Source organism: Mustela nigripes, chromosome 6 (assembly GCF_022355385.1).
Source record: "Mustela nigripes isolate SB6536 chromosome 6, MUSNIG.SB6536, whole genome shotgun sequence".
Classification (NCBI taxonomy): domain Eukaryota; kingdom Metazoa; phylum Chordata; class Mammalia; order Carnivora; family Mustelidae; genus Mustela; species Mustela nigripes.
Window position 1 is genome coordinate 80,950,258 of NC_081562.1, and position 22,216 is coordinate 80,972,473.

At 41.2% G+C, this 22,216-nt stretch overlaps 1 protein-coding gene and 1 long non-coding RNA gene across 4 annotated transcripts in view; one reads left to right on the top strand and one right to left on the bottom strand.

Annotated features, from left to right (window-relative positions):
* The window catches only part of ANO6 (anoctamin 6), a 187,082-nt gene extending 171,156 nt beyond the window's left edge, over positions 1-15,926 (top strand). For both annotated transcript variants that reach the window (XM_059402953.1, XM_059402954.1), the window contains 4 exons: positions 1,905-2,110; positions 6,315-6,517; positions 7,820-7,925; positions 12,735-15,926. In XM_059402953.1, the coding sequence (XP_059258936.1) occupies positions 1,905-2,110; positions 6,315-6,517; positions 7,820-7,925; positions 12,735-12,941 (722 nt within the window). In that variant the 3' untranslated portion in view covers positions 12,942-15,926. The remainder of the gene's footprint in view (positions 1-1,904; positions 2,111-6,314; positions 6,518-7,819; positions 7,926-12,734) is intronic.
* LOC132019607 (uncharacterized) overlaps positions 4,762-22,216 on the bottom strand; it is a 57,421-nt gene continuing 39,966 nt past the window's right edge. For both annotated transcript variants that reach the window (XR_009404814.1, XR_009404813.1), the window contains 2 exons: positions 6,913-6,984; positions 4,762-4,913 (listed from right to left, as the gene is read on the bottom strand). This is a non-coding gene — a long non-coding RNA (uncharacterized LOC132019607). The remainder of the gene's footprint in view (positions 4,914-6,912; positions 6,985-22,216) is intronic.

A 22,216-nucleotide genomic window follows, 5' to 3' on the forward strand; every position in this document is an offset into this window, starting at 1 on the left:
CCAGTTTTTCCAGTGATGTAGCTAATTGCTCTAATACTTGAATCCACGGATTTGAAGTATCAGGTTTTATAATATAGTAAAATCTCATGGATATCTGCCTCTCTTCTGTTTCGCACTGTGAATGCACTATCTTTGAACTGTTTCAGTTGCCATCGTGTGATAATATGCATTGGTTTCTCTCTGGCCCCCCCTAGCCTTTCTCGGAATGTCTCATGCTGTCAGTTCAAGCAGCCCTCTTATTTTACCTGTAGTTGTGTAGATTTCTTGAAAAACTGTAGCATCACCTTTCAGCTTAAAAAAGAAAAAAATCTATTGGGGATTATTAATTAAATTTGCATTAGATTTTGCAATTCTGTTTTGGAGAAAATAACTGATGAGTCAGCCCAGTTAAGAGTATGGAACATTTGGCCATCCATTCATTTATCATTATTTGTTTTTATTTTTTTAGGCTGTTATCATATCAGTGTTAACATTTCTCACTAATTTATTCCTAAATAGTCTGAACTTTTATTGTTATTTTAAATGGCATCTCTTCTGTTTGGGCTATTTAACTGGGTTAATTACCAGTATAGTCCTAATTTCTGGCTTCTCTTGAATAACGAGGAGATCTGGCAACATTGGACCCTCATTCCGATGTGGCAACTGTGAGTAGTCCCTTTCATTAGCCTACAGACTTGCCAGTATGCCACAGTTGACTGTACCCATTCCATGCATTTCTATTCTTGCCTGGTCCCTGTGGGCAGATGAGTTCATGGAGGGGCAGGTGGTCCATAGACACAGTCCGCAGCATAGCACCAAGCGCTAGTGTCAACATCTATGACATCACCAACTCTGGTCCTTGGCTATCTTTCCTGAAGGTGATGGCTCCTGCCTGGCCTGTGGACCTGCCAGATCTTTCCAGCCCTCTCTTCTTCTGCAACACACCCTGGCCTCTCAGACCAGAAGCACATGCCAATTCCTTCTCCCTCCATAGCCTTGCCCTTTTTGGCCAGATTGGTCCCTGCCCCTTTTCTGAGCTGTAGCTGTAAAGAGGCCGTAAATCTTCCCTTTACTCACAGCCTTATTTCCACAACTGTACTAGTTTACTTGAAAGGTGTCTTTTAGATCTCTGGCCATCTCATTCCTAAACTTTACCACACACTGCCCCGCTGCCATGGTACAGTTTACCCCAAATCTCTGATGTCCGTCTATAGTGATGCCATATAAATTACAGACAAGGAAGAAAAGAACTTCTGAGCTATCACTTGAATTTTTATTTACTGGGACCACATAGACTGCAACAATGTCAAGAGAAAAATTCCTGAAGAAGTATATTTTGCCTTATTAGGCCACTTTCAACACATACATGTCTGTGATTTGTAATAATACTAAAAATTCTCTGAATGCACTGCATTGCATTTGCAGACTTGCGGGAGCTCGCTCATTTGCCTGTTTCTAGCATATTTCCTCTAACATTCTCTAAACAGAGTCTTCCCAAAAGTCCATTTCTTATTTCTTTTTAACGTGTTAAATGCTTCCACAATATTCCTTTTTTTTTTTTTTTAACCCTAAATCACAAATCCTCTTCTAGCATTCTATTATTTCCGCAGAGAATGGATAATCTACCTGGAGTGTCCCAACTTTACTGCCAGCGAATAACTTTAGTTGATTAAAGATTTTAAATATATTATTCCTACTCCGTGTGTACGTAGGAAAGAAACCGGCTCTAACCAGTCTTCTTTCCAGACACTTCACCTTTGTCTTTGGTTCGGGTTCCTTCCCTGTTGAACATTGTTACTACCATGGATGTCTTTTCTCTTTGGGACTCAGTTTGTTGTTTGCCTTTGTCTTTATAAGAGTCAAGGAGAGTGTGTTGTCCTCCCATCCACCCACCGCTCCATGATGCGTGTCCATTCCATTGACAGTTATTCAGTTTGGGTTCGTCACCTTATTTGTGGCCTCTTTTCCACTGGCCCCCCTGTTGGCTCTGGTGAACAATATATTGGAAATAAGAGTGGACGCATGGAAAATGACTACCCAGTATAGACGCATGGTTCCAGAAAAAGCCCAAGACATCGGAGCGTGGCAGCCCATCATGCAAGGAATAGCAATTCTGGCTGTGGTGACCAATGTGAGTACACCTAGGCTTCCCAGGGTAAAGAGCTCAAGAAATCCAAAAATGCATTAGTGTTGCTACTGAAAGAACCAAATGTTTGCTATATATTTTTTTTGAATGGGAGGGAGATGCCAATACTAATGTCCATGTAAAAACAGTTGTTATAACTGTGATTGTTATTGTTTTTTAATGTTCTTAATTGTTTATATTCTTATTCGTGACTTATAAATCAAGACCTCTTATAGGAACAGTTGCTAAGAGTGACCATTATGCTATTATTGTTCATTTGCTAAAGGTTTTATTTAATAGAAACACAGTAATAGTAATAAGAGTAAGAACCAACTCTCTCTCACTATTATCCAATAGTGCTTTTATTTTTTTCCCAATAGTGCTTTTTTAAAATTTATTTATTTTTTTTTTTTAAAGATTTTATTTGACAGAGAGAGAGAAATCACAAGTAGGCAGAGAAGCAGTCAGAGAGAGAGAGAGAGAAGAGGAAGCAGACTCCCCACGGAGCAGAGAGCCCAACGTGGGGCTCGATCCCAGGATCCTGGGATCATGACCTGAGCCGAAGGCAGAGGCTTTAACCCACTGAGCCACCCGGGCGCCGCCCCCCCAATAGTGCTTTTAAAACAGAGATAGTAATCTGTCCATTTGTAGTGGGAGGATGCTCAATTAAGAACTATCCTTCTACCCTATTTTACCATATATTCCATACTATTAACTGAAAATATTAACTATTTGATGATGATATATGCATAAGCAGTTTGCATTCCATTCACGTGTTACCTTCCTTTTCTCCTGGGGCAGAGGTTCTTCAGGGAGGGGGGCTTTAGAATGGGTCCCATCTCTCTTCTCCACCCCAGCCTTGGCCTTGCTCGCCACTCACTGGTCATTAGCTAAACAGCCTCATACCCTCTATGTGTCCCAGCTTCGGGGAACAGAACACAGTCCTTCATAACCTGTATAGAATTTGGACCTGAACAGTCAGTACCCCCTACCTCCCCCTCCCTTCTCCCTCTCTCTTTTTTTAAGCACAGGCCAGCAAGGAGCTCTCAGGGAGAATAAGTTCCATTCCATCCCAGTAGGGGAATGACCACCTTCCCTAGAAATATCCTTACAGCTGGGGTTATTTCCTCCCTTATTTCACTAACCGTTTTACTCTCAGGTCACAATCCCAACACGATGCTATCTGAGTTTTAATTTCTTGGTCAAGCCACACTTGCCCAGAGTCCGCAGCCTTTTCCCACGAGCACTTGTAGAAACAGAATTCAGCAAGTGCCTGTGGGTCAGGCTCCTGCTCAGGCTCTGCACTGCAGACACAGGTCAGACCCAAAGTCCAGCTCTCACTGATGTAGCTTCCCAGCTGCATGACCTTGGGCCAGACCTTAACACTGGAGAGCTTCAGTTTATCATTTGTAAATTGAATAATTCCTTGCTGTATATTTTAAGACAATTATATACCCTAAAGAGTAACGCAGGGACTTCAGCGAGTTAATGCATGGAGCCTGGTCCTCATGCAGTGTTAGCTATTGTTATTCTCTTCATCACCCATCATCAGTAACAGCGACTGTGTAGACTTTGACAGGTATCTAAACTAAAGGCACAAGATTTTTACAATGTGTCACTGAGCTGTGGTTACAGTTTTACACAATCAAGCCAATTTTCTGGAACTCAGCTGTCACCCCCTGCCAAGAACCCTCAAGTTATTCAAATTGTAGGCTATCCCTGCTTTCTGAAGAAAGTTGCAAATTGCACACAAAAGACAACTGCTAGGCTATATCATTTTCCATTTACCCAAGTTACCCACACCTTCCACATCCCCTGTGCTACGAAATGAAGACTGATGTGCAGAAATAGGACAGTGAGGCTTTTCAAGTTCTACAGTCATAAAAGAATGAGTCTGTCACATTCAGTATGCTGTACAGCATGAAGCAAGGTAGGAATGTGGACCTGGGCACTTTAGGAAAATTGAAGCAGCAAGGTCTGAAACTTAAAGTGTTTTTGTTTGAACTTCAGCTAACCAGAAACTTCAAATGATTTGTACTCCCCATTCCCAGCACTTTGGTTTGATTGTCGTAGGCACCTTCTCCTGATATCCCCAGCAGGGCTCCACTCCATTGGCACAAATGGGGTATTTGCTGTGTTTCTAAGGCTACCGTGTGTGTGTGGGGGGGCGGTGAGTGTAAACAGGCACCTGCGTGCTTGCTAATTGGTGCTACTGGTCCTTATCCAGTAGTTTTTTTTTCCCTCATAACCTAGGCATCGTTTTATTATACCCTAGGAAAACTGCTTTTTAGATCATTGAACTACAGACCATCCTTTTCCCCATATGATTAGGATTTGGTCCAGCTTCCAGGCTGCAGGTCCTGTTGCATGTTTGTGTGTCTGTAGGAATGGCCCTTGTGTATCATCCCCTCCCATACCTAATGTAGGCCTCTACCATCTCCTGGGCACAGAGAGGGCTAACTTTCCATAATAGGAGAACTTTCAACTATAGGAGAAAGAGAATTGCCACCAGGGATGAAAATGGACATCAAGCAAGAGTTTGGTATGAAATCATTCATCTTCCAGCAGCTTGTACAATAAACTGTATTGACAGGTTGTATCAGGCCACAGTATCTGCCACTAAAGACTGATTTTAATTTATTTTGACAAATGGAAAAGCAGCACACCGCATTTACTTGCACTTTTGCAGTGTGTCTCAAAGCCGCTCAGTTCAGGAGGAACAAGGGTCTTGTCAGAAGACAAAAGAATTCTCTTCCTTGTTGGAATTTTTGTAGCTTCCAAGCACATCTGCAGGTGATTCTGTAAAAAGCTATAGTTAAATAACAGGAAATGTTAAACTATTGAAATCTGGAAAAAGTAAAATATTCTTGTCCTACATCCCTCCCCAGCCCCACCCAGAGTCAAACATACACACATAACGTCAGAGGAAATGACAAAGCTGGTTCTACTAGGGGGAGTAATTTTGCAATAGGAAAGCCCCCTTTGTTGTTTTTCTTGCTCTGCTGAGATCTTGTTTGTTGACTTGTGGTCTCACTGCATCTAAACCATATGTTCAGATGAACACTATTAAAAATCATGTTGTGCCAAAAACATGTCTTTCTGCTTCAGTAAAGGAACCACTCAGCTTTGTTTATTCACATAGAATTTGGGTTAAAGTATATTCCTTACTTTCTCCCTCTTTCAAACCAATTTTATACATTGGAGAGTTGAAAGCCCAAATTAAAGAATTTTAGAGAAAAATTCATGTAATTCATAATACCCTTCTATCCTGATAGAGGGCTGTCTGACACAGACTCAGGTTTAAAACTGATCTGAATTTATTCCTTTAATCTTGGAACACACTAGACTTTCTTCAGTTAGTCTTTCTGAAGTTTAGAGGCTTAGACACGAGGTCCAATAAAACAGGCATACACTTGACCATATGAATTGCACAACCCCAAGAGTTTCTTGCTACCTACATTTTAAAATTAATAAAAAATTTTTGCTCTCTAATGAAGCAACATATGTAAGTATATACTGACGGTTTAAAATCAGACTGTGAGTTGATGTGAATAAGTCAAGATACTCTAGGGGGAAAAAGTATGAATTTGAAGGCCCTTTTAGATTAAGGAAAATCTATTTTATGCAATTTATAATTTATAAAAATAGAATTTTAAGAGGCAAGTGATTTAAAAATGAGTTTTGTATCAATTGTAAACTCTACAAAGGAATTATGTAAGGCCGCATTATTTTTGTAATACTGGCCCTAATATTACTTAGAAGGGCCTTTTCAATCATAAAAGATTAAAATTATATCAAGTAGAGTTTCAAGGTTGAGTTGTATAATATTCTAATTTTTGAAAACCTAATTTATATGCAACATATGCAAGCAACTTGAGTTAATCCAGGATACCCTGGTCTACAATTACTGTACTTAAGAAACCTAAGAGGCAACTTGCAGACCTTTGCTTTTCGACTGCAGATGGACTTTTGGACAGCCCTTATGTGAACTGAAGACCAAGAGGAAGTAACTATCCTTTAAAGCATTGCTCAAAGACTTTAGGACACTGGCTATCTATATCCATTTGATGGTTAGGAAAGGATTAAAGTTCCTGAATCTTTCATTTAAAAAAAAAAAACAACAACCAATGAACATGTAATTCTGGTGTGTTAACCATAGCTATAGAGGTTCTAAATTAACAACCCCCCTCTTGTGTTCCTCCCCAAACAGGCCATGATTATTGCTTTCACATCGGACATGATCCCCCGCCTGGTGTATTACTGGTCCTTCTCCGTCCCGCCATATGGCAACCACACCCATTACACCATGGAAGGCTACATCAACAGTACTCTCTCCATCTTCAACGTCTCAGACTTCAAAAACCAAAGCAAGGGAAATCCAGACCCTAAGGCAGTTATCCCTACCACATGCAGGCAAGTTCTGCTTACCTGTTTAAAAATATACTTCCTCTTTTAAAGGACTTTTATTGTCATGTAATTCTAAATAAAACTGCTGGAGGCATTCCCCACCCGCCCCAGGTTTCTTTTCAGCCAAACTTAATACAGACTGGGGTCAGAATTTACCAATCAGACCATAAAGCCTCAATTAAAGATGGGAGTTTCAAATGATTGCAGGGAAACTGATCCAGGAGGAGAGTCTTGTTTATACCTTAGAAAGGAAGAAATTCAAGGAGTTCCCCAAAACAAGTCAATTCAGTTGTAATGACTAATCTGTTATTCAAGCACACGCTGATGTGCTGAGTGACAGCAAAGCGGCCCTCTCACTCCAAGAAATACAAAGACGAGAAATGTGAGGACTGCATGCTCACCTAGCAGCATTCTCGAAAGCATTCCATGAGGCCCCTTCTCTCTGCATTGATTGTGATGGCTGGTGAGGTCAGCTGTGGACAGTAAACAAGTAAATTACTACTTGATAAAGTTTGTGGACTACATGTCCTAAAGGTTTTTGGTTTTGGTTTTGGTTTTTTTTTTTAATTCAGTATCTTAACCCTAAAGGAGATTTTAAATCTTACTTAGTTCAACTCCTCAAACCCTTCTCTGGTTCAGATTCTCAGCAGCACAACCAAGAAACTAGAAATAAGCCCCAAATAAATGTTTTTAGAGCCTCTTCAGAATCCCATATCAAATCTTACTCTTACTTGACATAATTCTAAAGAGTAGTTACACTCTTCCAGGTCTAAAAGGTTACAGGCAGAAAATTTGAGATGTGCTACCTGAGGGCAATAGACTAACAGCAGTAGCTCCTGACCTCTAAAAAGGAAATTAGGTTGATTATATTATAGCAAGCAATTGGGCATTCCTCTCTAGAAGGAGGGGTAGCCCATAGCTGAGGGAAGCCTGCTGATACCACGAGATACATAAATTTATAATCCTGTTTGTGAAAATACACCACATCATTTTAGTGTTATACTCTTTTGAGAAAGCAGGAATAAAATTCTGACAAAAAAATTTTTAAATACTTTGATTTTTGCACATATGGTGTATGTATGTATTACCATCACCTTCCTATTTTATGTTAAGTATTACTGGACTCATTATTTCAGGATTTTGTAGCCAAATTAAACTCTTGGAGAAAATTTATAGGATGTCCAGTTTTAAAAAGCAGTACATTATGACTGTACTGCTTTTGAAAGGGTATAACCTCTTTTGAAAGGGGTCCTTGCTTTCACTACTTAATCAAAAAGAACCTCCTGATATCCCTGTTTTGCTTTTCAGGTATCGTGATTTCCGGAACCCACCTGGACATGAACAGCAGTATAAACACAACATCTACTACTGGCACGTGATCGCAGCCAAGCTGGCTTTCATCATTGTCATGGAGGTAAAAGAAGTATATTTTGAAAGAGCTTATACGGCAGTATAAGCATTAAGTATTGCCAACTCGGACTTAAAATACATTCTTTTCTCTTGCTAGCAATTATTTTAGGACATCTACTAATGAAATTTAACAGGCGAATACCCATAATGCTCTCATTAATGAAATGAAATCGGTTATCTGTTTGAAAAGGTGAAAGCATTTTGTGTGCTAGGGGGATTCGGTGCCTCTCACCGCAGTACTGAGTGCCTTTTTTAAAAATTTGGGGCGCTGGCCTACATTCTAGACCAGGAAGGGGCTTATTGAAGACGACTAAGATGTGATCTCTGCCCCTGAGGAACTTTATTGCTGTCATAGTTTTATTTGTATTACTATTAAAATTAACCAGCTCTTAAAATGACTGAGGCAGCAATAAATTTGAAATTGAACTAAGCAACTTTACTTCTGACGCAGAGGGAATAACCACTACCAAACTGTGAAGGCTCAGAAGTTGCTTGATGGGTGTGGTCCCAGTTAGGGTAACACTTAAAGGTTGATTTTTCTCATATAGCATAGTAGGTGGCGGCTTCTGAATCAAGACCAGCTCGCTGACAGGGACAGGATCTCCGTCTCTCTGGCACTTGCGTGCATGCGCTATCTCGGCATGTCGTGTGTGTGGCTGCAGGGTGAGAGCTGCAACTCCCGATGGAACACGTACAGGGGCTAGACAGTAAGGAGAAAGAGAGGATGCTCGCCATATCTGTTCCTTTTTGTCAGGAGAGAAAATGCTTTGCCAGAAGCCTCCAGGGCACACGGCTCCTCCAAGCAACAGAGTAGGCTGAGACAGGAGGTGTTCGGTTTGCTCTGAACAAAATGAGGGTCTGTTAGCAAGAAAAAAGCTGGATAGGCTGTGTGGCTTTGATCATTTTTCAGTTTGGTATTTATTAAAAAACAACAAAAAACCACAACATTAACAGAAGAGGAACCAAGTTGTCATTTAGCTCCCCATCATCGGAGGATTCCTGGAGTATCTGCTACATCAGCAAGAATCACTAGTTTATATTCAGATATGTAGTGGCCAAAGTGTTTCGACTTCTGCTTCTGAAATCATGGCTGACTAGATACTCTGAGGGGCCATTTCACTACAAAACATTCACAGTCAGGTTAAAGTAGAATTTCCTTTGCATTTTCAAGCTCAGGGAAAGGGAGGAGAATCTACAAAGGGGGGCAGAAAGGTACCGGCTCAGCTCCAGCCGTGAGCACCCTCTGAGGCTGCGGGGGGGGGGTCATCAGCTCCACCCTCGAGAGTCTCAAGGGCGCCAAGCAGCGGGTCAGCCACAAGGTGGACCAGCTAAAGTTGAGACTCTTGGATTCAGCCAGGGGCCCCCCAAAGAGCTGAATTTGTCTCAGAGCAAAAGGAAATGCATATATTCCCTGGAGAAAAGAATGTCCTCCGTTTAGACCACATTTTTCTCTCAGATTGAAATAATCAGATATGAGCTTCCAAAGATGAACAGTAATAACATGGGGAAATGAGAAAAACCACAAGTGAGATTCAGAAAATAATAATTTGGACCCTCAATAACTTCAAGAGTATGCATTATCACATTAGGAATTATAAATTAAAATGTGTATGAATATGTTTAAACAAAAAATGAGTGATTGACAAATGAGCAAACAATAAGAAACTAAAAAATTACATGGTAATCTTGAAAAATATATAGTTGTTTAAATGAAAAAGCATATGGATTAAACAGAAGTCTGAAGCAAGAATGAATGAATTGAGAGATCGGTCTGAAAAAAATTACTCCCAGTACATCACAGGGAGAGAAGAAAGTGGAAAATGTGAAAAAGAGATTAAGCAGTTTTTTAAAAATCCACAGAAGGAAAAAAAAATACTAGAGGAGAGACCATATTTAAAGAATTAATGGCTGAAATTCTTCCCAAAGAAATGAAAGGGATGTGTTCACAGAGCAGAAAGCACAGCAAATATCAGGCAGAATAAAGAAATCCAGGCTTACAGAGATTGTAACAAAAGTGCAGCTCCTTGAAGATAAGATCTTAAAAGCAACCAGAGAAAAAGGACAGATGACTGATAAAATTGAAATGAGAGTAGACTTTAACAGCAGCATGGAAGCCAGAAGCAAGTAGTCAAATATCTTCTAAAACGCTAAAGAAGGGAACTATAAACCTAGAATTATAACAAAATTTTGAGTAACTGAAAAATCTTTCCATAAAGAAAATGCCAGCCCATATGATTTTTGTAGGAGAGTGATGCCACACTTTCTAGACGTATACTTTCAGATCATTTTCGTTACCTCCAGAGACCAGAAAAAGAAACACTCTCCAACTCCTTTTAGATCCTTAAATCAGACAGGAATAGAAAGAGGAAAATTATAATCCAGTCTCCTTTGTTGCACTGATGCAAGGATCTTTTTAAAATGTGCCTATTGAATCTAGCAATATATTTTTTAAAGATGACATCAGGCCACATTGGTTTACCCCAGAAATGCAAGGGTAGCATAATACAGAAAGTCCACGTCTATATATATAGATGGGGGGAAAAAAAAAGAACCTCCCCTTCCTACATCATCAGCTTTCGCCCCTTTACTCTATAATTTCCATCATTCAGACACACTCTCCTCTCAAATATTCTCCACTCTCCCATTACCTACTAATCAGAAGCCTTTGGCACAGCTGATCACTCTCTCCTTCTTGAAGTTCCTCCTCAGTTGGTTCCCAGGAAAACTTTTTTTTTCCCTTTTCCTCTTATCTCACTAGGCTGTCCCTTCATAATCTCTTTAGTCCCTTCCTTCTCTTTCTTTTCTCTCTCCTCACAGCCTTGGTGATCTCACGCAGTCCCTTGGCTTTCAATGCCATGTATATGCCAGTGACTCAACGATATATGTATCTCCAGAGCCCTCTCTCCTGAACTCAACCCATGAATCCAATGTCTACTTGACCTTTCTGCTGGGATAGCTAACAGATACATCTACCGCCCCAAATGCCCATATTTTCTTCAATCCACTTGGAATGTTCTCCTCTCCATGCTGCCCTAAATATTCCACCCACAGTGGTTCTGCCCCCTCTGAGTCATGGCATTTGTAGCTACCACACTGGTTGTTAAGGGCAAAATTCTTAAGAGTCCCCCGCTTGCAATGCTGCTGGCTTTCCTTGGACAGTACATTGCAGATTTGACCATTACCAACTCTGCTTCTATAACCGGGTTGGAGCCACCATCATTTCTCACCTGAATTAGGGCTGTGGGCTCCTAAATAGGCTCTCTGCTACCTTCAGAGAGCAGTGTCCTTACAGTGCTGTGCAAGGCCTGACAAGCTCTAGCCATGCTCTGTTACCTCTCTTTCTCTCTCTCCTCCCTCTCCATTGCTGTTCCTGATGCACAGCCAGCAGGCTTCCACCACACAGACTCTGTACTGACTGTTCCCTTTGCCTCGCATGCCTTTCCTCCTGATGTCTGTGTGGCTGGTTCCCCACCTCCTCAAAGCCTTGGCAAAGTGAGGCATACCCAGTCTGATCTGTACAAAATCCATCTGAAATTGGCCTCCCACGTAACACATAAACTCCTGATCTGCTTTACTGCTTTCGCCACACTCTTATCATGTGAACACCATGTACAATTTGTTGATTTTTAATGATGTGTACATTGTATATTGTGTATTTCCTCGGTAGGTCAGAGACTTTTGCATAACGAACAAATAAAAACTTGTTCGACATCATTAGTCATCAGAAACGACTAAATGACTAAAATGAAAGTGCATTTTATAATCACTATGTTGGTGAGGAAAAAAACGATGACCACAAGTGCTGGCAAGAATGCAGAGCCCCTGAAACCATCACACGCTGCTGGTGGAGGTGGAAGCTGGATTAACTACTTTGGAAAAGACTTTGGTACCATCTTGGAAATTTGAATATTCATTTAACAGAGTCTTGCCAGGTCCACTTCTAGGTCATCCCCTTGAGAAACTCTCACAGATGTCCTCCAGAATCCAAATGCAAAAACATTCTTAACATCATTGTTTCTAATAGAAACACTAGAAACAAGCCCAGTACATTTTGATGGGGTAATCGACAGGAGACCCTTATACAGAATTATGAACAAACTGCAGTTATGCACAATAACATGGATGGGTTAGAAACTAGTCTTGAATGCAGATGTCATTTTTAGGGGCGTGTGGGTGGCACAGTTCAGCATCCAACTCTTGGTTTAAGCTCAGATCATGATCTTGCAGTCATGGGATCGAGCCCTGTGTTGGGCTCCGTGCTCAGTGAGGAGTCTGCTTGAGATTCTCTCTCCCTTTCACTCTACCCCCTCCTGCTCACGTGCATTCTCTCTCTCTAGTAAATAAATCTTTTAAAGTAATTTTCAAAAGACCATATATAGTATTTTACTTTTTATAAAGCCCAAATCAAGGGAGACTAAACAATATATTATTTGGGGCTCTCTACATATTTTGTTAAACAGGTTCTCAAAAATAAAATGATATAGATAGACTCACACAGATAGGATTTAGTGCTAATTTTGGGGGGAAGAGCCCTGGAAAGGAACATACACAAAAATACTACAGCATTGTCAGGGTAAGTGTTAGTGTTCTTGAAATTGTCAAAGTAACAAAATGTAGCTCTTTGGCAGACCACATGGTATAGGAGAGACTGGTTGTGTAGAGAAAATACTCACCACTTTGTCCAGATCTATTGCTGGGATGACTAAGCAAAAAAACAACCAAAAACAAAACAAAACAAAAAACCACAAAAACGAAAAGAGCTCTGTGTTTCCCACCATTTCCTTGTGATGGACACTTTTCTTCTCTCCCACAGCATCTCATCTACTCTGTGAAATTCTTTGTATCCTATGCCATCCCAGATGTATCCAAAAGCACGAAGAGCAAGATCAAGAGAGAAAAGTACTTAACCCAAAAGCTTCTTCGGGAGAATCACCTCAAAGATATGACAAAAAATATGGGGGTCATAGCTGAGAGGATGGGCGCAGTGGTAGAGAACAATTTACGACCAAAATTAGAATAAGAGCTTTATGTTCTAAGAAGCACTTTACAGAATTTAACTCCATCAAAATATATTCTGAATCACTAATGAGAATGTTGAAGTTAAAACCCTTTGGCAAATAGGTGTCTTCGCTATTGCCATTTTCATAGAGATTATTTTTCAGTTTCAGCCTGCCATGCAGGACCTGGGAAATGCAAAATTTAGATCAAGAAGTGCATAAAACCAATCACCTGGAAAACCAGAAATGTTACCCTTTTTTGATAAATTGGAATTTCTGTAACACAGAAAGTGTCTCGCAGTGTGCTTAAAAACCACCTCTTCCAAAGCTGAATGGATTTTTGTCCTTCCGTTTGATTATTTTCATTCCTTTCTGTTCTCAAGCACATGCTCCCCTTTTAGGCGGTGTTTCATTTCTTCACTTTGCCAGATCGGTCCCAGAGTTCTTTCCCTTACAGTACTTTCGTTAAAGACTAGACATACTAGCTTTTGTGTGATTAAAAATAGCTAACTCAGAATTCAGTTTGAATGCTGTATTCAGCGGCAAATAGACCCAAGAATTCACAATATTTAGGTGTATTAGCACATCCCTACAGAAAAACCTCACTTAATAAGAGGAAATAGTTTCTGTCTTCATTCTGGCCTGTCTTTCCATCTCAAAGAAATACTCTTAATGGATTGGAATAAAGATAGCAGGGTCCTGAAGTGTATTTGGACTAATCCACAGTGACACCTTTTATCTTCCAGGAGCACTCCTGGAATCCTCTGTGCCTAATCAGTGTTGACTGCTTTGCAAATCTCAAGGGAGTAAGATGACAAAAGTGGGGAAAGGTACAGATTCAAATAGAATTGGAACTCCTATTGATCAGGATAATTAATTTACCTCTTCTAAAGATAGGTGGTTTCTTGAAAAAAAAAAAATCAAGGGATTAAAATTACATTTTTATCAGCGTAAGGGTCTGGAAAGCTAAGCCCATCCCTTTCCCAGCAGTTGCCCTGTAGCCATCAGATCAGCTCACTGGCACCCCTGGGAATGGCTCACTGCCCAGCCCACCCAACAGGACAGTGCTGCACAGCTTGAGAGAACAGCAGGTGCCCTCACTGTGAGTCCCGGTGGGGAGTGCCTTTCCAGCAGGGGTCCTGCCTATCCAAGTGATCAACATACCAAAGCATCTGCCATGGTCAAGGTGCTTCCCTACATCCTCCATTCCCTTAGTCCCAGCCCAGAACTTGTTTGTAACTTGCGTGCACGAGGGTAGGGGTTTGGTGGGGGGTTGTGGTGGGGGGAGAGGAAAGAGACAGGCAGACCCAGATCACTCTCGATCCAAAAAAGAGACTCTGGTCTGGATATGAGCCTCCCTAAAGCCACAGTCTGGTCACAACCCCTGCCGCCGGCGGGAGGTAACTTCCTGATGCACGCCCGCACACTGCGCACATCTTGCCTTCAGTTTGTCCGCTCAGCAGCCTTTACTGTGCTTGACCGCCTTTCAGGTGCAAAGCCCTCCCGGGGCCCGCACTGTGCTTGCTTGACTGGTACCTGGGCAGCGCTGGGTGTGGGAGAGGGTGTCTGGCACTGGGTTCTTGCAAGGTGGGCTGCCACCCACTGCGGTGCTGCTAAATGCCCAGAGGCCAAGCCACTCAGAATCCCAGCGGCAGAGGGAAAGGAAAGCCATTTCCTGAGCGGATTCAGAGGCTTGTGGTAAGAGCAGCTTGACTCAAGGTCACCGTTCTAAATGCATGCCATGAAGGTTTGAAAAACTAAAATAGTACGTATGGAGGATCCATCGGAGCAGCGCTCTGGACTTCTGAATTGGCCCAGTGGATCGGGGACAACATTTCACTAACCTTCTTGGTCACATGAACAATGGGAACAGAGCGTTCCCAGGAGCCACAAGAGCTCTGACCGTACAGGGAGTAAGAAAGGCGTTTCTTCACAGCCGCTCCTTCCTCGCAGCCCAGACTGCGTCTGGTCCCTCCCCTGCTCACCTGGGATACCGCTCCTGGCAGTGGGGCCGCTTCCTCTGCTCTTAACTCTGCTCTTCTCCGAAGCCGAGGACTATCTCCTCATATTGGATTGGTTGAGTACTCACCATTTAGGGGAGCACAGAAAGGAAATCTTCTTGCCTTATTTCCTTGTATATACGATAAAACTTTTTAAAAGAGTTGTGCATTTACGTCTTCATAAGTCATCTTTCATCAATCATTCATAGGTTAAAATGTGCTTTTGTGGACAGGAGTGGGGGAAAGCTCTATATTTTTAAAGGCAGAAAATGGGATGTAGGACACTGCCAATATTCCCCAAACAGCGACGTGCGGGGAGCCAGGTCACCTGGGACAGCGACAGTGTTAATGTAACTCCAGCGTGGACTTGTCCGCTGCAAAGAAAAATGTGGGGCTGCGTCTGCAGGCAGGCACGGGCTGGATCTGTAAATGTGAGCAGAAGCAGCACCCCAGGAAAAAGGGTGGGTGTGACTGTGCCCCCATGAAAGGAAAATCTGGCCCTCCACCTGCCTGGTATTAACCACTAGAGAACTTTGTTTTGTATCCTTTTGTAATGCCTGTGAATTTTAACAGATCGAAGCATTAGACCAAAATACTCAGGGGATTTTTCCTTAAATATCCCTCAGATATTTCGGATGTGTCAATAGATAGGGAACGCTATCATTTCTGTTTGAAAACTCAACAAGGCCATCTTGCAAACTGTCACCAAACGCCTTCCCTTTTAATTACCCATGCATGCATCTTGAATTTCAGAAAACATTAGTTCACAATGGGGGGCAGAACATGCTCTGTTACTGAAACACTTCTTGTACCATTTTCTCATTGTGCAGAAGATGTTTGAAAAGTTAAAATGTATGAGCAGCTTAACTAAAGTAGAACGGAAATATTCATGATGCTTTCATACACTGTGGCATAAGATGTAAAGTTTGTAATGTTTTGTGAATTTCTGTGCATTTTAATATTCTTTTATAATTATGAGCATTTTAATAAATTCATTTTTCAAAACAACACTGGTCTCTATATTTGTCTTCATGTTTTTAAGGAGTATACATTTATATATAAAAATGTAATATATATACACACACACACATATATATCCACTATTTATCAGTTATGTATCACCCAGATAACAAATGTGTGCTTTTATGTAGATGATATCTAAAATTATATTTTTCACCACCTACACTTACTTTGAAACATGATTTTTCTGGGAAAAACTTGGTGTGGGGTTTCAGCCAGGGCTGCTAAAAACCAGTTGCTTGGATTGAGCAAGCCCTGCCAAGGGCACCAAGCCCGGAGAGCAGGTGGGAGCTGAGAACCAGCTCCCCTCCGGCCCCCCCACACTGTGGTGCGCCAGAGCCAGGCTGCATCCGCGAGGAGGAAAAGGCACTTTTCTCCAACTGCATAAAGTTGGCTTCTGCACGCTAAACATGATTGCAAGGGGCAGTGCCACCAGAGAGGGTAAGTCTCTAATAATCCCAGAAAGGCTCTGTTTGAACCTGCTGCAGCACTGGGTACAGAAAGGGGAAATTATGGAGAAGAAAAGAGGGGAAAATGTCATTATAAAAATCAACCTTTTTATCCTGGACAACATATCCAGATTTTAACTTTTTCTGTTTTATTAGAGGGAAGTGTTTGTTTTCTGGATTTTGGTTTGTTTCATTTGGTTTTGATTTTTGCCAACTTAAATCTTATTAGGCTTCCAAGAAAACTCTAAATCAAATAAAATCCATAACTGGACTAACAAGAAGACTTTCCTTACCCTTACGTGATATCCTTGGGACCAATACTAACGTTATTTTTACTCTCAAGCCTTTTAAGTCCAGCAAAGGACTGACCAGAATTTCATTTCTTAAGCTAAGTACCATTTCCCATTTGCAGGGAATGATGAGATCATAAATACAGTTGACCCTACAATAACACCTGTTTGAACGTCACAGGTCCACTTATATGCAGATTTCTTTTTTTAAGATTTTATTAGAGCACACACAGCAGGGGGAGGAGCAGAGGGAGGACAAGACTCCACTCTGAGCAGAGAGCCTGATGCAGGGCTCTACCTCAGGACCCTGAGATCATGACCAGACCTGAAATCAAGAGTCTGTCACTAAACCAACTGAGGCAGCCATGTGCCTCTCCACAGATTTTTTTTTTTTTTAAGATTTTATTTATTTATTCGACAGAGAAAGATCACAAGTAGGCAAAGAGTCAGGCAGAGGGAGAGGGCGAAGCAGGCTCCCCACTGAGCAGAGAACCTGATTTGGGGCTCGATCCCATGACCCTGAGATCATGACCTAGGGCAAAGGCAGAGGCTTTAACTCACTGAGCCACCCAGGCACCCCTAGATTTTTTTTAATAATAAAATTTTAATAATACATACAGTACTATAAATGTATTTTCACTTCCTTAGGATTTTAACATTTTCTTTTCTCTAGCTTACTTTTTTGTAAGAATAGAGTATAAAATATACAAAATATATGTTGATTGGACTTCATCTTCTGGTCTAAGATAGCAATGAAGGAAGACCCTGAGCTCCCCCTTTCCACAGACACAAACTAATACCTATTTATAGAGCAATTCCTCCTGAAGAACTGAGGACTGACCAAACCTCTTCTGCACAATGAAAGACCACAGAGGGAATAGCAAGAGACACAGACAAGGTAACAAAGGGAACCCTCACCCCCATTGCAAACTGCAGTGAGAGGAGCAATAATTCAGAGGGATCATGAGCAAATTCATCTGCCCTTGAACACTGGAAAAAGGCCACTGTTTACAAAGTCAACCAGAATATATAGGAATCTTTCCTAGAACCCTGTCAAATGGGAGGCAAGATACTGGAACTCATACCAGGTCAGAAGGGCTGGTGAGCCCCATACTTTGCATTTACCCTTTACCTTGATAGCACAGACAAAAGCAGGGTCAGGGTATCAAAGCCAGCCTTATCAAGGCCTGGACTCCTAAGCCCACACCAGTCTCAAATGCACCCCCAGGAACAGGAAAAACAAAACAAAGCAAAACAAACACAAACAAAACCATGGCTTAAAGCAACTAGAATATTAAGGATCCAGCCCTAGAATTATGTCGAATGGCAGAGGAGCTGCTGAAACTCTCTCCAGGTTGGAGGGGCTCGATTACCTTCCTTCTCCACCACCTGGCAATGTGGACAGGAACAGGGTCTGGGCACACACTAGCAAGCCTACCAACCAGTGAGCCCCCAGCCCACACTACCCCCTGCTGTCCCACCAAAGTGGTCCCCTGCCTGAAGCACACCAGAACACCCCTGCTCAGCACTCACTGTAGCTCCAGCCATCTCGCCAAAGTGATACAGGTGCAAGAACACTCCCAGTTCATACCATGTTGGCTCTAGATGACTTGCCAGGACATCCCTGCTCTCACTTTGGCTCCAGACAATTTTCCAGCGCTCCCTTTGTGTGGAGAGCCCTGTGGATTCCCCTCCACAATCATGCTTTGACCACAATGCCAAAGAGCCCCTGCACCCCAAAACAGCCTGGTCTACACCAATCCTGGCTCTAGCTGCCCAGCTATGGCACCCTCTACATGCAGCATCCCAGAACACCCTGGCTTATACCAACTCCAGCTTTACCTATTCTGCTGGGGCATCCTCTGTGCAGAGAGCCCCAGGACACCCCAGCTCGTACCTAATTCATCTTCAGCTCTCTTGCCAGGGTGCCCTTTTCACAGAGAGTCCTTGGACCCTCCAGTTTGCACCCACTTCAGCTCTCTGGTCCAGGGTGCACTGTGCTGAGAGCTCTAGGATTGCCTTGGGCTCATGCCCATCTCCGGCCATTCCACCAGGGTGGTCCCCATCCCCAGGCCACAAAAGTCACAGCCTCAGCCAGCCAACCCACCAAAGTCACCAGACATACAGTCTACACAGGGACAACCATGTACAAGATCATTCCTTTTAGTTTAGGAGAAATAGCTATTCTAATTTATAGAAATAAACACAGAAAATGGGGAGATAGGGAATATGCTCCAAATGAAAGACCAAGACAAAAGCTAAATAAAATGGAGATAAGCAACGTGTCTGATAAAGAGTTCAAAATAATGGTCATAAAAATGCTCACTGGACTAGTGAGAAGAGTGGATGAACTCAGTGAGGACTTCAACAAAGACAAAATATAGCTATTTGAAGAAAATATAAATATTGAAGAATACAATAACTGAAACAAAAAAAATACACAGAGAATCAACAGTAGATTAGTAAATGCAGAAGAACAGATTAGCAATATGGAGGTTAGGATAGTGAAAAGAGTCCACGCCCAACAACATGAAGAAAAAAATTGTTTTAAGAAAAAAGTTTTAAAAATAGGCTAAGGTATCTCTTGGACAACATGAAGTGAACAAACGTTTGCATGATAGGGGTCTCAGAAGGAAAAGAAAGAAAGAGGGAGAAAATTTATCTGAGGAAATAACAGTGAAAACATTCTTAAAACTGGGGAAGAAAACAGACATCTTCATTTAGGAAATACAGCAAACTCCAAACAAGATGAACCCAAGAAAGTCCACACAATCTATAAAAATTAAAATCTCAAGGATTAAAAAACAAAGATAAAATTTTAAAAAATGGCAAGAAAGAAGGAGGAGAAACCTCATAAAGCTATGTACAGAAGAAAGTTCACAAAGCTATCCACTAATTTTTCAACAGAAACTTTGCAGGCTGAGGATGGGGGGTGGCATGATATATTCAAAATGCTGAAAGGAAAAAAATTACAACCAAGAATACTTTACCTGGAAAGGTTATCATTAAAAAAAAATGAAAGGAGGGTTGACCCTATGACCCTAAAGGAAGAGTAGAAGACCGTATTTCAACTGGTTCCCTGAATTGAGCTAGATATCTACCAGAGCACTCTGAACAACCATGAAATCAACCTGAGATGGAAGATTACACACTTCTGAATCTCTACAGGGGCAGAGGATCATCAGTGGAGATACTGTACCTTGCCTGGATTGTTGTTGATATTTTCAACTATACATCCCCTCAACCACCTCTCACCAGAATGACTAGGAGGAGGAACCTCCAACAGAGGAAAAATTCACAGACTGTGACTCAGCCACTGAACTATTGGATATAGACAAAAGGAAGATGTTGGAAATAGATTTCAGGGTAAATCCAGACTATGGCTAAATTGCAGAAAACCATTAGTGGCAACATGGAATCCCTAAAGGCAGAAGTGAAAGCTGATCTGGCAAAACTTAAAAATGCTATCAATGAGATCAAATCTAATCTAAATACTCTTAACAGGGTAAATGAGGCAGAAGATAGATTTATTGATCTAGAAGACAAACGGATAGAAAAGAAGGAGCAGGAGGCCTGGAACACACAGCTTAGAAACCATGAAAACAGAATTAGAAATAAATGACTCCCTGAAATGTTCTCCTCAGGGAGTGGAGAGAAAAAGAGGACTAAAAGATATAGTTGAGCAAATTGTAGATGAGAATTTCCCTAATCTGGGGAATGGAAGAAGTATTTGTGTCCTAGAGGCAGAGGACATCCCCCAAGATCAACAAGATCAACAAGAAAGACCTCCAGACATGTGATTGTGAAATTCACGAATCATAAATTCAGAGAAATTGTCTTAAGTACAGCTAAGGGGAAGGAGGAGGACTATCAGAATAATGTCAGACCTATCCACAGAAACCTGGCAAGTCAGAAAGGCCTGGCAAGACATATTCAGGGCACTAAATGAGAAGAATATGCAGCCAAGAATACTCCATCTGGCAAGGCTGACATTCAAAATGGATGGAGAGATAAAGAGCTTCCAAGACTGGCAAAGACTAAAAGATTATGTGACCACCAAGCCAGCACTACAAGAAATATAAAGGGGGATTCTATAAAAGAAGAAAGACCCCAAGAGTGATACAGAACAGAAATTTACAGAGACAATCTATAGAAACAATGGCCTCACAGGCAACATGATGACAATAAAAACATATCTTTCAATAATCACTCTCAATATCAATGGCCTAAATGCTCTCATAAAACAGCACTGAGTTGCAGATAGGATGAAAAGACAGGACCCATACATATTCTGTCTAAAAGAGACATATTTTGAACCTAAAGATACATCCAGACTGAAAGTTAAGAGATGGAGAACCATCTTTCATGCCAACGGGCCTCAAAAGAAAGCTGGGGTAGCAATTCTCATACCAGACAAATTTGATTTTAAGCTAAAGACTGTAGTCAGAGATATAGAAGGACACTACATCATTCTTAAAATGTTGATCCACTAAGAAGATCTAACAATTTTAAGTATTTATGTCCCTAACATGGGAGCAGCCAACTACATAAGCTAACTGTTAATCAAAATAGGAGACATATTGATAAGAATACATTAATTTTAGGGGATCTTAACATACCATTCTCAGCAACAGATTATCTAAGCAGAAAATCAACAAAGAAACAAGAGCTTTGAATGACACATTGAACCAGATGGACCTCAGAGATATATACAAAACATTCCACCCTAAAACAACAGAATACTCATTCTTCTCAAGTGCACATGGAACTTTCTCCAGAATAGACCACATACTGGGTCACAGATCAGGTCTCAACCAATACCAAAAGACTGAAATTATTCCCTGCATATTCTCAGACAGCAATGCTTTGAAACTGGAACTCAATCACAAGAAAGAGTTTGGGAGAAGTTCAAACACTTGGAAGCTAAAGACCATCCCGCTCAAGAATGTTTGGATCAACCAGGAAATTAAAGAAGAACTTAATTCATGGAAACCAATGAGAATGAAGACACATCAGTCTAAAACCTATGGGATATGGCAAAGGCGGTCCTAAGGGGGAAATACATAGCCATCCAAGCCTCAATAAAACAAAAACAGAAACAAAAACAAAATCCAGAAAAATCCTGAATACACAAATTCTCTTTACACCTTAAAAAACTGGAGAATCAAGAACAAATTAAGCCTACCCCCCACACAGGAAGGGAAATAATTAAGATTAGAGCAGAGATCAATGAATTAAAAACCAGAGATACAATAGAACACATCAATGAAACTAGAAGCTCGTTCTTTGAAAGAATTAATAAAATTGGTCAACCACTGGCCAGACTAATCTAAAAGAAAAGAGAAAGGACCCAAATTAGTAAAATAATGAATGGAAGGGAAGAGAGCACGACTAACACCAAGGAAATAGAAACAATCATCAGAAATTACTGTCAACAGCTATATGCCAATAAGTTAAGCAACCTAGAAGAAATGGATGCTTTCCTGGAAACCTATAAATTTCCAAGACTGAAATAGGAAGAAATTGACAACCTGAGTAG